Source organism: Tribolium madens, unplaced genomic scaffold, assembly GCF_015345945.1.
Source record: "Tribolium madens isolate multiple individuals breed KSU strain unplaced genomic scaffold, Tmad_KSU_1.1 Scaffold_7;HRSCAF=85;Tcas5.2_LG10, whole genome shotgun sequence".
Classification (NCBI taxonomy): Eukaryota; Metazoa; Arthropoda; class Insecta; order Coleoptera; family Tenebrionidae; genus Tribolium; species Tribolium madens.
The window spans coordinates 5,215,045-5,230,229 of record NW_025401050.1 but is presented as its reverse complement, the minus strand read 5'-3'; the positions used below and the strand labels follow the sequence as shown (position 1 = coordinate 5,230,229).

Here is a 15,185-nt window from a genome sequence, read left to right as displayed (position 1 = left end):
GGAATAAATCAATAATGATGTTGTTTTGTTTTGTAATTATCAGTCGTTAAAAATAAATTGTCGAGGAAAATTGGCGATTTGGTTGCAGCGTTGGTAATGAAAAGTCGGTTCGAGTGAACCATGTTTAATTTTTTAATAGTGGACCGTGTTGTGTTCTAGTAAGCCGTGGTTTAAAGTTTCAAATTAATGAAATTAGGTTCCCGGGTTGGTCAAGTTAAATTAAAATCTTCAAGTCTGTCAATCGTATTTTTTTTTCGAATCAAGTGGGCCGTGTCTGTACTCACCACTTACGTGGTTACCATCTATCAAATAGGAAAGAAAGTATAGATAGTAAAAATCAATTTATTATTTTGGCAGACCTTGGTTRGAATTGTTTGTAATTTGAAATTTGGTTTCTATGTTGGTTATGTAAAATTGACATCTTGTCAATATTTTTTTTTTGTTACCTTCTTGTCATTTCTTACTTCTAGGGGACCATGGTTTATATTAAAAGGAAATATCGTTTTATTAGAAAACAAAAGTTAATTTCAAGGCCATATCTATCATTTGATTTTTTATTTTCTCGTGGACCGTGATTGCGATCATGGCTTATTTAATAAATAAAAATATTAGCAAGAATAAAGATTTGATTCTTCGTAGAGTTCTTCGTAAAGTTTCTTAATGAAGGCATATTTTAAATACCGATTTATTTTTGAAATTGTGTATTTTAGTAGTCCATGGTTTAATTAATTTTTTCCCCAATTTGGTTCACTCGTAGGGGATGTGAATTCAATTTTTTTTTCTTTATTTTTTTTTACATATGTATGGTATGTACATACCTATTTAGAAAAAATGTTTTGTTGTGCTTATTTATTGGTTATTAAATTTTGAAAAAAATTGGTTTCTGCGTTGGTCACGTAAGCTCAAGGTAACACCTGTCAAATTAATAATACTGAAAAACATGTAAACGACCGATTTGTTTTCTAAATTTTGTGCTCTAGTAGCTTATGGATTATAATTATTGTGTATAAAAATTGTGTTTTCTTCTTATTATGAATCGCGATACAAAAAATAATGAAAAAAAAAATTGGTTCATTTGTAAGTGATATGAATTTGCTTTTAATTAAAGTCTGGTGGACCATGGTTTAAAATAAAAGTCAATTAAATTGAAAATTGTATTTTATTATATTATATAATATATTATATTATTATTATATTATAATAAATTATGAACTTTAGTACAAAAAGTAATGTAAAAATTTGGTTCATTCGTAGGTGATTTAAAAAATATATGTTTTGTAGTGCGTAGTTATTGGTTACGAAATTTTGGAAAAAATTTGGTTCCCGCGTTGGTCACGTAAGCCTAAGGTCACACCTGTCAAATCTGAAAAATAATAAAAAAAAAATATCTAAACTACCCCTTTTTATTTTTCACATTTTCTGTTCTAATAGACTGTGGTTTATGATAAATTTATAAATTTGAATTCTGTGTTGGTCATGTAAAATTAAACTCTTCTAGACTSTTGTTTAGATTAAATGTCATTTAAATCGAAAATTGTGTTTATTTAATAAATTATGAATCGTGTCACAAAAATAATGTAAAAAAAATCGGTTCATTCGTAGGTAATGTGAATTTGCCTTTTTTCGGTTTTGTTGTGCGTATTTGTTGGTCATGAAATTTTGTAAAAATTTGGTTCCCGCCTTAGTCACGTAAGCAAGACTCCATTAAAATACCTCGTTGTGCAATATACGTTCGTATTAACACATAGTCGTTTTATTAGTAACAACATACGTTTGTCCCATTAAGGTTGAGTGAAACTAATTAAATGAAAAGTGTTAATTATCCTCACACTTATTATGCTTAATGTTGCGTCAGATGGTTTCGACTGTTCGAAAATAGAAAAAATCCGGAAGTAAAGAAATCGGTCATTGTAGAAAATCGATTTATACGCCATCTGGAATTCGAGAAAATAATAAAAAAATATATATATAATGGCGCACGTGGCCATTAAAGTAGAACACTTTCGATTTCGATGTGTGCGTGTGGGTGGTTCCTCAAAGTATAATTTTCGCACCCTGTATAAGGATCACGTGACCGAATTTAAATAAATGTTAAGTAGTAAGGGTCATCGCTTGCATTTTATAAATATGATTGGTCCATCCTTGACCCCTCCTCCGATTGTCACACCGAACTTTTCAACGCTTTTCCACTCACCTTGGTACAGTTCTGTATTTATCAAATGTCAAGGGAACTGCAATTTCGGCCTCGAAAAGCCAAAATTCCGGGAAATTCGCCCGGAATCGCCTAAGATCGATAAAGCAGGTTTCTGTAATTTGGAAAATCGGTGAGACTTGTGGTCTTTTTTTGGGTTTACCTACCTGTGTCACGTGTGGGGGACCGGCTTTTGTGCCGGTGACCGACGAGTTGTCCCCCCGGAGCGCTACAACCTTGGCCTGTCTCATCATCGGTCCGCACCCAAAGCACCGGAAGCGATCAAAAGAACTACTTGTTGATCGACGACACGCAACCTGGCCTCAAAAAAWTCTCCGATAAAAAACACGAAATAAAAATGACGTTTGGGCAAGGGTGGCCAAATTAATCAGCCATTTTTCATTTAATTACGGCCTCAAAATGTTTAATTTTGATGCAAGAGAGGCATTTTTGTCTTTTCGTTACCCAAAAGAATCAATTCGAATAAAAAAACACGAAAAATTTTTACGTTTGGTCAGAGGTGGCCTAATTGTTAAACCATTTTTTTATAATTGATTTACGGCCTTTAATTTAGAATTCTAATTGGGAACAAATTAAATGCACACTTTATTATTTAAACGACAAGTATGTTTGATCAGTAAAAATAATAAATGCACAGTAAAAATAATAAATGCACAGCAAAAATAATAAATGCACAGTAAAGACAATGAATGAATGTCTAGCAAAACTAATTAATTTAATTTTTAATTAATTAATTTAATATTCACACATTTACAAACAAAATGTTTCCAAGCAAAATCGAAATATCGTAAAGTGTTCAAAAACAATTGTGGTATCAGGAACACAGCAGTGCAAAGAGTGTACACTGATTACTGATTACCATTTGTGCACAGTTTCCAACCCTTGCTAAAATCATTCTTGCGCAGGGACCATTGCTAATACATATACCACCCTCCAATAATAATAAATATTCAGTAATATAAAAATAAGTACCATTAATAAATAACATTCTTGCGCAGGCGCCATACATTGTTATGTAACCAAGACTGAATATGCTTTAAATTTTATGTTGTTTCACTAATTCTCATTAAAATTACTGAGCGTTTATTATTTTTACTGTGCAAACTGATTTTTTTTACTCAACAAATTACAATAAAAACTGTGCTTGCTTTAGTTAGCTTTTATTATTTTTACTGTGTAAAATATTATATTACTAATCATTTTTAATTTTTTACTGTGCAAAAATTAGTTAAATACTGATCATTTATCATTTTATATTGATCAAAATTGAATTATTTACTGATCCCTTTATTATTTTAATAATAATAATTTTAATTTAGAAGCAAAAGAGGTGTTTTCATTTTTTCATTACCCAAAAGAATCCATTCGATAAAAAAAAATCACAAAAAAATCGAATAAAATTGACAGGGTGGCCAAACTTGTGACCACAAAACCGTCAATTTCGAAAAAAAGAGATGAGAGCTATTCTGGTTTTGTCGTAACTTTATAAGAATTTATTCGACTAGAAAAGACAAAAAATTCGAATAAATTTGACTTTTTGCGCAGGGGTGGCCAAATTTTGTAATGTTTTTTTGTTCAATTGCAWATAGGGTCTTTAATTTGTTAATTTTTAAAACTAATTACGGCCTCAAAATCTTTAATTTAGAAGCAAAAGACGCATTTTTGTTTAGTCACAAGAATCCATTCGACAAAAAAATCGCGAAAAAAATAGAATAAAATTGTCAGGAATAGCCAAACACTGGTCACAAAACTGTCAATTTCAAAGAAAAACGGTGCTGTTCTGGTTTTATCTTCATTTTATAAGAATTTATTCAACTAAGAAAGACAAAACTCGAGTATATTTGACCGTTTTTTTGCGCAGGGGTGGTCAAATTTTTATTYATTTTTAAATGTTAATTGACGAATTTTGAAAAAAAGCTAGACATCTTCGAAAGAAATTGATTTAATAAATCAATTTATACGAGTGAATAAGAAACGTAAAATTTTGAAGAAACAAAACCTTTGAACAGGGGTGGCCAAAGTACTAAATCGTTTTTATATTAATTGTGGCCTCTAGGTGACCAATTTAGAAGCAAACAGTAAATTTCGTAGAAAAAGAGAAATAAAGTTTTTTTTCTATTTAAAAGAAATCGAAAAAATAAATAAATCTGATGTTTGTGACGATTCTGCTTTATTATTTAGTAAACGTTTACGCTTTCAGAATGAGTAATTTTGAGGAAAAAAACTACGAAAATTAATTAACTTTGACGTTTGGCAGGGGTGGCCAAAGTACTAAATTGTTTTTAGTTTAATTGTGGCCTCTAGATGAGTAATTTAGAAGCCACAGAGGCCGCAAAACAGTGAATTTCGTAGAAAGAGCAAAAAGAATTTTTTCTACTTAAAAAAACGAAAAAATAAATAATAAATAAAAGGGTGGCCAAAAAAACGAGGAAAATTCCAATACAGTGATGTTTGTGACGTTTCATCAAGGGTGACCAAACTAATTATTTTAATGTATTTTTTTTTTTTTTTTGAAAAATTGATTCAAAACTACGAGCATTGAAAGCACGGTTTCTTAACAAATAGAAGTGCCAACCAATAAATAAAATGAAAGTATATAAATGACATTCACTAGGATTGCCAAATAAGGAAATACAATCGGGTAAAAGATTGTAAATTTTTTGGGTCTGATAAGACTGTTATCACGATTGTCAAGTGTCCGAATTAGAAATAAATTGATAAGTGATTCGGTGTTATTTTTTTCAGCTCCTGAACTTAATCACTTGAATCTAATTAGTCTCATTGCACAAAAATATGAGTAATTATAACACTAATCGGAATATTGACTCCGTTTTAATCGCACAAAGACAATATTTGTTAAAGTTTATTATTGGTAGCGTGTCGATAAGTAATAAAAATTTTACCATAAAAATTGTGTAAACAATTCGATTCCGTTATTGTTGAATAATAGTTCAATAACAAATAATTTCTAACGGGATTTACGTTGAAAAATGTGGGAATGGAAACATTTTTGAATAAATTTTCGTTTTTTTTTCTGTTTCAGAATAAATTCAACTGCCAGGGTCCCACGATAAAGTTCCTAGGAAATGAAGGGGTAAGTTTTTTTAAATTATTCCAATGGTATAGTAACACGAAATACCAACCATGATGGGTGTGTGCGGATGAGTGATGTTCCCATAACGGGATCTACCGTAATTAATGACCCATTACGTCCGAAAGCAACCGATTGATAAATCTCGCGACTAGATAAACTAGATGACACGTTTTTTTAAGTCGTGTAGTTTACATTTCCTAAATAGTTGGTTTTGATTATGGAAAAGTGACAATTCTAGAAATAGATGACATAATTGAGGGTCGTAGTAGGTCATGTTTCGATTTGGTTGCCGCGTTGGTCACGAAAAATCGTTTTCTGGTGGACCATGGTTTAAAAATTTAGTGGTTAAAAAACCAAATTGCAAATTAACGAAATTGGGTTCCAGTGTTGGTCAAGTTAAATTAAGGCTGTGGCTGTTATTTGACTTTTTCGATTTTAGTGGGCCATGGTTCAATTAGGTATATTGTTAATAAATAGCGAAGTCTGAGATAAAAAAAAACAAAAAAAGAATAAAACAAGGAATTTTAATTTCAAGGTCATTAGATTTGGTTGTCTCATTGGCTTCGAAAATTTGGGTGCTGGTAGACCATGGTTTATTCATAATTATGTATGCCAAGAAAAATTTTGGTTCCCGTGTTAGTGATGTAAAATCAAAATTTCTCTCAAGGTCACATTGTCATTTTTCATGTAATTAAAAAAAAAAACAGTTTTTTTTTGTATTAGATTGTTAATAAAAAACAAAAAAAAATATTACAGAATTTTAATGTCAAGGCCGTTTCTGTCATTCGACTTTGATTTTCTAGTGGACTATAGATGCATTCACGTTTTATTTAATAAAAAAAAATATTGATAGAGAAAAAAAATTGATTCTTCGTAGGTCTCGTATTTGTTTTTAAATTTCAATTTCGTTGCCTCATTGGCCACGAAATGTCGAGTTCTAGTGGACCACAATTTACATATGTAAAAAAAAATTGGTTCCTGTGTTGGTGGTGTAAAATCAAAAAATTCAGTCTCTTTGTTTCGATTTCGAGAAATCGCAGCGAAATTTGCGTCATACAACCATCAAACGGTTACATAATTCATTCGCCGAACACGGTCACAGTCTGCACTTGATTATTCATGCATTGCAATGCCGAAATTCATTAGAAAAGTGCTATTCCTCTACAAATCTATTTTTTTTATTCGAAACCGATGAAAGTTTCGGTTTTTATACCAACAACAACCACATTGTGATGCATTCGAATAGACAAATTCCTTGCAATTTTACTTGGAAATCAGACGATGACGGATTTATGACGCATCTTAAAAGTTAATTAAACGAATATGTGAAAGTTCCACGGAACATTTTTAAAACAACGACCCAAGGCGAAAAGTTTTGGGTCGTAATTGTAAGCTAACACCAACTATTTATTCATAAAAGAAAATCATAATTTTTCACAAATTAATTACAAAAACTGATTTTTCAAAACAATATCATTTTTTTACAATACCGGGTGGGCCAAGTTTTATTCACACCACCCAAAACACATTCTAATTCAATTATAATTCATTTAGTTAAACTAGGGTTGTTTTGGGGGGTGTGCATAAAACTTGACTCACCCAGTGTATTTACTTGGTTGAACAAAAAAATGTTTACTCATAAAAAATGTCATTTTTTGCAATACAGGTTGTTTTATACTCACCATCCAAATCAGATTCTAATTAATTTTTATTAAAATAGAATTGTTTTGGGGGTGTGTGCAAAACTTGATCCACCCAGTATAAGAACCTCGGTTGTATAAAGGACGTGTCATTAATTAAAGGTTATTAAACAAATAATAACAATAAAATAAAATAAAAAATAATAATTCGAGGCCGATTCAATGTTGTTTCTTTGTGTGTGTTTCAAATTGTCCGAAATTGTAGACAAAGCCTCCCAAGATGTCAAAAATTCTGTTTCCTTTCGAGTAATAATAATTAGAATGTTGGTAATAATTAAATGACGCGTCTTTGGAAATTGAGAAAGTATAAAATAAAGTCGACAATTTCACTCATCGACGAAATTCTTCTGTTATTAGAAAGTGATATTGTTTCTTGACAAACGATAGATCTTGATCATACGATATTTTACGTTCACGTTGTCATAATCGCAACGGTTTAATGGCACGAGACTGTCTTTGTATGAAATGTCAAGGATGTCGGTCGGTCGATATAAATCGCACGAAATTCCATCGACAATTTCAAGCGTTTCACCCTCGAAAAAATTGTATTTTTATCGATGATTTAGTAATATTGCAACATCGAAATGCGCTGATTTGTGAATAATTTATTTAACATTTCACGGTGCGGTATGGCGTTTTTTTTCAATATTATACACTACACGACTTGAAAATTGCGCTGGATAAATTGGGGCATTTTTCATGTTGTCTAGTTTAGATAATCGGTTATAAAAAAAACGATTTCAAAAATTTGGAAGTCTCATGGGCCCTTTACATGTGTAAAATGTTCCGGGGAATTGATTGGCGTCTAGAAAATTCGTAAGTTGTAGGTAGTTTACAAGTTATAGTCGAGTTTATTTGGATATATTTGACTTCATCAGCAATTTTCTAGATAACTATTTATCGTAGAAGACTGATCTTTCTTTGTATAAGATAAAAAATTAAATTTTCTTTTCAACGGTACTAAACATAAGAGGTTATCACCAATACGCCTGGAGATATTGGCAAGAGACAGCTCCGTGTACCAAAAATTGACCAAAATCAAAAAAAAAATCAGCTTTAAAATTCTTCCATATAACGTTTTTCACATTTCTAGAGGTCTTAAAGACTCAAAAAAGTGGATAAAACGTTATTGGGTCAAGTTTAAAAAATTACGAATTTTTTGAGTTTCTGAAGGTGAGCGGTTGTAAAATCGTAAAAATAGTCAATTTACTAAAAATCGTAAAAACGGTTGAAATATGGTTTTCTAGACGTAAAATTACGCGCTGAACACGATGCAACAAGTTAAAATACTCTACGATGTATAGTTTTAAGTTTAAAATAAGATTAGAAACATTAGCACTATATCCGATGCTGACCAAAAAATCAAAAAAATTTTATTTTTATGAAAAACTAGATACTTTTTTCGAGCGTTTAAGCACGTTTTTGAGATAGAAACTTCTTTTTCCACTTAAAATTTTCCTTTCCCCAAAATCTAAGTAAAATCATGTAATTTTACATTTTCTAACGTTATTTATGCAAAAAAGCTCGTTTTTGAGATAAAAACTTCTTTTTCTGCTAAAAATTTCACTTTTTTCTTTAAAAGGGGCGAATCATCAGTTATTTACATTTCTTTTTTTTTGTTTTATTTATTTGGCGGAATTTTACTTTTGAAATGACTTTTAAGTACGTTTTTGGGCGTAAAACTTTTTTTACTGAAAATTTTACATTTTTCCTTAAGGCTTCGTCAAAACAAATTAACAAATTACAAAATTAGGTAAAAAATTACGTTGTTTTTGTCATTTTTCAAGAAATTAAACATATTTCTGACCACAAAACTTCGCTGAAAATTTCACTTATTTTCTCAAAATCACATATTTACGACGAAAAGGACGTTATTTATGCCTTTTTAGCGTTTAATCACATTTTTGGGCTAAAACTATATTTTTGCTGAACATTTACCTACATTTACCATGAGATTTCCTTAAAACAAGCTGAAAAAAAGCATTTTTAAAACTCAAAATTTGTATTTTCACTAACAGTTTTAAAAATTTCACTCTTTTTTTGCAAGCTTTTGCAGGCTGAAAAATTACCCTTTTAGGTAAAAAAGGCTGCTATTTTTAGATTTTTAAAATACTCTACGATGCATAGTTTTTGAAGAATAGGGGTGCATCTGATTTTTGTTAAAAATCTAAAAATTGAAAACTTCAAAATTGATCCAAATGCACTTGTGGCTCCAAAAATACATAAAACGTTGCAGAAACATGAAAAATTAATTTTTGTTTATTCATTCAAAAAAGATTGTAAAATATTCTAAGAGGTAATGGTATGGACCAAAATAAACAAAAAAGTTTTAATAAACATGGGTCCGCAAATAACGGTTTTGAAGATATCGAAAATTTTTCGTTTTTTGAAACATTTATTTGCAGTCTGTTCAAACAAAAAAGAGTAGCTTCTAATAGGAATTCTAAAAATTTTTACATTAGATTTCTCAGAATGTGATTTACTTTTTTGTTTATTTAGGTCCACACTATTACTCTTTAAATATTTTACAATCTTTTTTTAACACCCTGTATAATTATATTGGACAAGCAGAGCACACTGGCTGAGGACGTAAATCTTGTTTTTCTACATTCTTCTTTTCTACTTAATTTTATGTAATAAGTAATAGAAGAATTCAAACATTTTCCTAATATTCTTCTAAGTGTCTAATTCTATTCTCAAAAATAGAGACACCGAAGTAATTTTGAATAAAATAAATAAATTTGTAATTCATGTAGTTCCTTCCTCTTCTAACAAGTAGAAGCCTTTCTAAATTCTTCTTTTGAAAAATTAATCTGGTAGTTTATCTTTTCATTAGATGCGTCTACGAAATGTTCTAAAATCACAAATACTATCTTACTTTCTGCTTCCTAGCTTCTTTTACATAACAACTTTTAACTTTTATTTATTCTAGAAGCTTTTTGTTCTTCTAAAACTCTAAAATTGGTTCTAAATTCTTTTAAAATGTAGAATTCGACTACTTAATGAGCAACGTAACTTTTTTAAGATTATTTGATTTTTTTCTAAATTTTCTGTTACATTACGGTTGATTATAAATGCGTTCTAAATTGAAAACCGCACCTAATCTACTTACCGTTTTCACCTTTCATATTATACAGGGTGATTCTCAATTTTTCTCCCTTATCAAATAAGAATTCAAATCACTCGATACACTATCATCGACATTTTTAACATTCTCGACACGTCACCTAAAGGTCGCCCAATAGAAAGTTTTTATTCATAATCTTCCGTAAATTACGTACAGACAGACATCCAAATAATAATAATAATAATCGAAAAAAAAAAATTTAACGCATTTCTACCGTACATAGAACGAAATGTGAAAGCTATGATGAGATATATTTGAAATTTCTAACACGACACGTGGCCTACCGACGAAAATTTACATATCATGGTATCACGTGAACCGACCTTCGCAGTAATTTTGCTTTCAATCGGGAATTTCGGTTTTTCCCCCCGAAAAAATCCGAAATCACCCGATCAAGGTTACTAGATTTTCACTTTTGTGTAATTAGAACGGGCGCTCGGGCGGAAATTCAATTAAAATGGCAACTCCCAGCCAACTTTATTTTTAATTTTAGGCAACGAAAGGAAAACGCAACGTTGCCAATTTACGTCATTTCGAAGAATAACCAAAAAAAAATGTGTTATAACCTCGTTCGGGTGACAATGAATGAATCAGATCATCGAATGTGGGATAAGCTAACTGTATACACAACGATTCGTTGTGTTACTTTTGCGAAACGGAATCGTTTCATCGCGAAAATAGAAAAGAAAAGATGCACCCGGATGCTAAACACTTTCCGAGGAGAGAAAGTGCACTTTAAAGGCTTCGAAAATTTGTTAAAATCATTTTCTGAAGCGATACGAAATTGTCTTGTTTTTTTTTATTCGGACTAATCAGACCGGGAAGGTAAGAATTTCTTAGGAAATTTATCGGAGAGAAAAATTAATGCTTGGAATTCGACGAAACGTGCCGCCAGCACAACACTAATTATTATTATTATTATCATTATTTGAGAATCATCGGTCCTTTCTAAAAATGCAGACTTAAAGGTCAAATAAGCGGCCCATTTCATTATGACTGACTAATTGTTTACACAAAGGCACAAAAATGGCCAATTTTATGACTTAATCGACTCTTCCAACGAAAACTATAGTAACTCAAAAATTACAGTTTTGAGAAAAATTGTATTGAATCTTTGATTCTTAATAAAAAATCAAGGAACTGTTTAATATTATTGAAAATTGCTAAAGGTCTAAATTTTAGTAATAAAATTGTTTTTTCAGAGAAATTTTTTCTCATTATTTTTATATTTTGTGTCCTACATAAGCCATCGTACTCAAAAACCAAATTTTGCTATAGTAGTTACTATAATACTACTATACTATTACTATACTACTATAGTATTCGTTGGGAGAGTCGAAATGTCACAAATAAAATTTTTATCTTTCAGTCATGGAATAAAAACTTTTTTTTATTTTTATCATGACATTAAAACTTATCAGTGTTGTTTCTTTTTATTTTATTGTTTTTTATGTTTATGCTCTTATTTATGCTTAAAGTGAAAATGCAGAAATAGAAGAATTAGGAAAATTAAGATCATACTTTTTGGAAGAAAACTTTATTATTTGTACAACATAGACGTGATTCTTAGAAGAACATCATTTGCTTCTTCTGATTCTCACTAAACATGCATCAAGTTTGAAAGAAGATGTTTATTCCTTCAAACTTGAATTAGAAATTAGAAATGTTTGCCTCTTTGTAGAAAAATTACTTTGAAAATGTTTAGAAGACAATATATACAATAATATATTCTACTCTTCAATCTTCTTCAATCACAATCGAAGATTTAAAATATTGTCTTAGAACTGTAAAAAATGCAAAAATAGAAGAACTTGAAAAATAAGACCATACTTTTTAGATGATCTAAATTGAGTAAACTTAATTTTTTGTACAAAATAGAAAGAGATTCTTAGAAGAACACAATTGTAGATTTATAGAATGTAAAAGAGAAGAACTTGAAAGATTAAGACCGTATTTCTTAGAAGATCAATCAGTTTTTATTATTTGTACAAACTAGAAGAGATTCTTAGAAGATTCTCACGAAAAATGCCTCAAGTTTCTCCTAACTTTGCTTAGAGGATGTTTCTTCTTCATGCTTGAGTTAGAAATTGAAAAAGTTTGCTTCTTTTTCGATATTTTTAGTAGAATCAGTATGTTCATTTTTAACGTTTTACCCAGATTTTATGAGTCTGCTACTTTTTTTGAGGAATTGAGAAATTTCTTTGATTGATGATGTTTGAGGTTTCTTAGAAGACAATATAAATGTTCTTCTATTTTTATTTTCTTTCATCACAAGCTAAGGATTTAGAAGACACATTTTTTTAGAATTTTGTCTCTAAACTGTAAAATGCAGAAATAGAAGAACTTGGAAAATTCAAGTTATACTTCTTAGAAGAAACTAGATTTTTGTACACAATAGGAGAGATTCTTAGTAGAAAGTCAATTGCTTCCTCTGATTCTCACATCAAGATTTTTATAACCTCTCTTCATTCTTGAATTAGAAATTAGAAAGGTTTGCTTCTTTGTAGAGAACTTTAGAAGAATCAATATGTTAAATTTTAACATTTTCTTTAGATTTTTTCTGAGTCTGCTACTTTTTTAAGAATCTTTAGGTTTAAGTTTGTTTCGATCACAAACTTCTTAGAGAATTAAATTTTAGTAACTATATTTTTTGCACAAAAATAGAAGAGGTTTTTTTGAGTGTTACGGAATTTGCGTCAAGTTTTTTCTAACTTTCCCTTTTTTGTCGTAATTGAATTAGAAATTAGAAAAGTTTGCTAAGAAGAATCAAGGTGTTAATTTTTAACGTTTTGTTTAATTTTTTTTAAGGAATTGAAAAATTTCTTTAAGATTATTTGAGGTTGCTTAGAAGACAATATGAGTGTTCTTCTATTTTTCTGTTTGTTACTTCTTAGAAGATGAAATTTTAGTAAACTTAATTTTTTCATACAAAATCGAACTTTTCTTAGAAGATTTGTTAAGATTTCTTATGGATGTGCGGTTATGTGGAATTGAGAAAGTTCTTTGAGAATTTTTAAGATTTCTTATAAGACAATGTTCTTCTATTTTTCTCTTTGTTTTTTCTTCAATCACAAATTGTAGATTTATAGAATGTAAAATAGCAGAACTTGGAAGATGAAGACCATACTTCTTAGAAGATCAGTTTTTATTGTTTGTACAAAATAGAAGAGATTCTTAGAAGTTTCTCACGAAACATGCCTCCAGTTTCTCCTAACTTTTCTTAGAAGATGTTTCTTCTTCTTTGCAGCAATTATCTTTCCCCTCCGTGCAAAACGGCTACACCTCTTTTAGTTTCTCCATGTCGAGCACGGCGGATATGGAGGGCCCCGGGGGAAGTTTCGAATGCGTCCAACAAACTGGTCCTCTCCCTCGGGGCTCCCTCGAAGTCCTCGGTTCAATCCCATACAAAGTCCGTGTTCGCGCCAATGACGACATCTACGAGGCTACCCGCCATCGCATGACCATCGCCGAAGAAAACCACAAGAACAAATGGTATTTCACCCCCACATCCCCATCCACCCCCTCCTCAATCTTCATCTTCTTCTAGCACAAGGGAGATAAAACCAAACGAAAAAGACATTGGCCGTAAAGTGAAACTGAAACAGAGTCGCGCCTCTCTGCCGCCCATCCGTCGGGAGCCGCCGCCCCCGGCCCCCAAACCGTCTTATCAGTCGAATCTGCCCTCCAAACCGCCGCCCCCCGTCATCTCCTCCAGCAATGGGCTGTCGAATGGTTTGGGGAGCAATCACGTGAGCAGCTCGAGGCCCCAAATGAATAAACCCTCCGTCCCTGATATCGCCCGGAGGCCCATCAAGTACGTCCCTGGTATTTTTTTAAATAAAAAAAAAAACATCCCCGAATCCGTGTTTTTCAACCAGGGTCGAAAATTTTCCTTAAATATCCCAAGATCCTCTCTCTTTCTTATTTTTGTTAAGTCTTTGTCTAAGTCAAGTCGTTTCCAGAGAGCGATTAATTCATCTTCTTGCGTTGAGGCCCTTTAAAAAGGTTGAATTACATGACCGAATAACGAAAGGTTTGTATCGAAATTTAGGGTTTTTTGCGACTAATTCGGCGATTTTGTCCTGTGTTTAGAGGGTGTCAGGGAGAAAAATGGGATAACTTCGATCCTGAAACAGATTTCTTTCATGAAAGATAACTGTTATCACCTCAACAGGGCGATGTGGAACGAAGTGAACGAAGACTGGCCTTTTTATACCGAATCGGAAAGGCAAATGTTAAAAAGGTAAAAAAAAGTATTTTATTTTTATATATAGGTTGTTAAAAAATATTGTAAAATATTTCATGAGGTAATAGTATGGACCAAAACAAACAAAAAATTCTTAAGAAACATGGGTCCGCAAAGAAGGGGTTTGGGAGATATCGAAAATTATTTGTTTTTTGCAAAATTTTATTTGCAGACTGTTCAAGCAAAAAAGAAAAGCTTCTGTTTTAATTCTAAAAATTTTTACATTTGCTATCTCCGTAACCGCCACTTCGCTGACCCATGTTTATTAAGTCTTTTTTGTTTATTTTGATATACTATTACCTCCTTAAATATTTTACAATCTTTTTTTAAATCCCTGTATTTTTTTTTTTCGTTGTTGCATAATTATTCTAATCGCGTGACCTGTCAGATAACACGATATTTTTAGAAAAATTATCAGTTTTGCGCACAATACAAGCAAGCAAACAAAAGAAAGTCTTAATCTGTCCTGATGACAATCATCGAATTTCTTTATCTTTAAGGTTCTTGTTTCCGGTGTGATTAATTTTTCGTTGAAACGTGTAGTAAACATGTTTTTCTATCGATTTGGTAAATTGCTGGCCATTAATAGTTCATTGTACTGGAAATTTTTTGATGTCAAAATTTATTTTTTATCGCCTACGGTGTAACCTATTTGCTTTATGTATTTGTTTTGGTGATTGTTTTCTTTTACTCTAAACTAAATTTTTATTAAAAATTGCATCATTTTGAATTTTTTGTTTACTATCCTATTTACTATGTTGGTCAATAAAATACGAAATGTTTTATTAGATTTTTATTGCCTACTT

General features: G+C 31.0%; 1 protein-coding gene across 1 annotated transcript in view; it reads left to right on the top strand.

Annotated features, from left to right (window-relative positions):
* The window catches only part of LOC123009960 (RNA polymerase II elongation factor Ell), a 24,569-nt gene that overhangs the window by 3,142 nt on the left and 6,242 nt on the right, over positions 1-15,185 (top strand). The window contains exons 2-6 of the mRNA XM_044406557.1: positions 5,256-5,306; positions 13,381-13,625; positions 13,681-13,947; positions 14,096-14,166; positions 14,226-14,376. Coding sequence (XP_044262492.1) covers positions 5,256-5,306; positions 13,381-13,625; positions 13,681-13,947; positions 14,096-14,166; positions 14,226-14,376 — 785 coding nt within the window. The remainder of the gene's footprint in view (positions 1-5,255; positions 5,307-13,380; positions 13,626-13,680; positions 13,948-14,095; positions 14,167-14,225; positions 14,377-15,185) is intronic.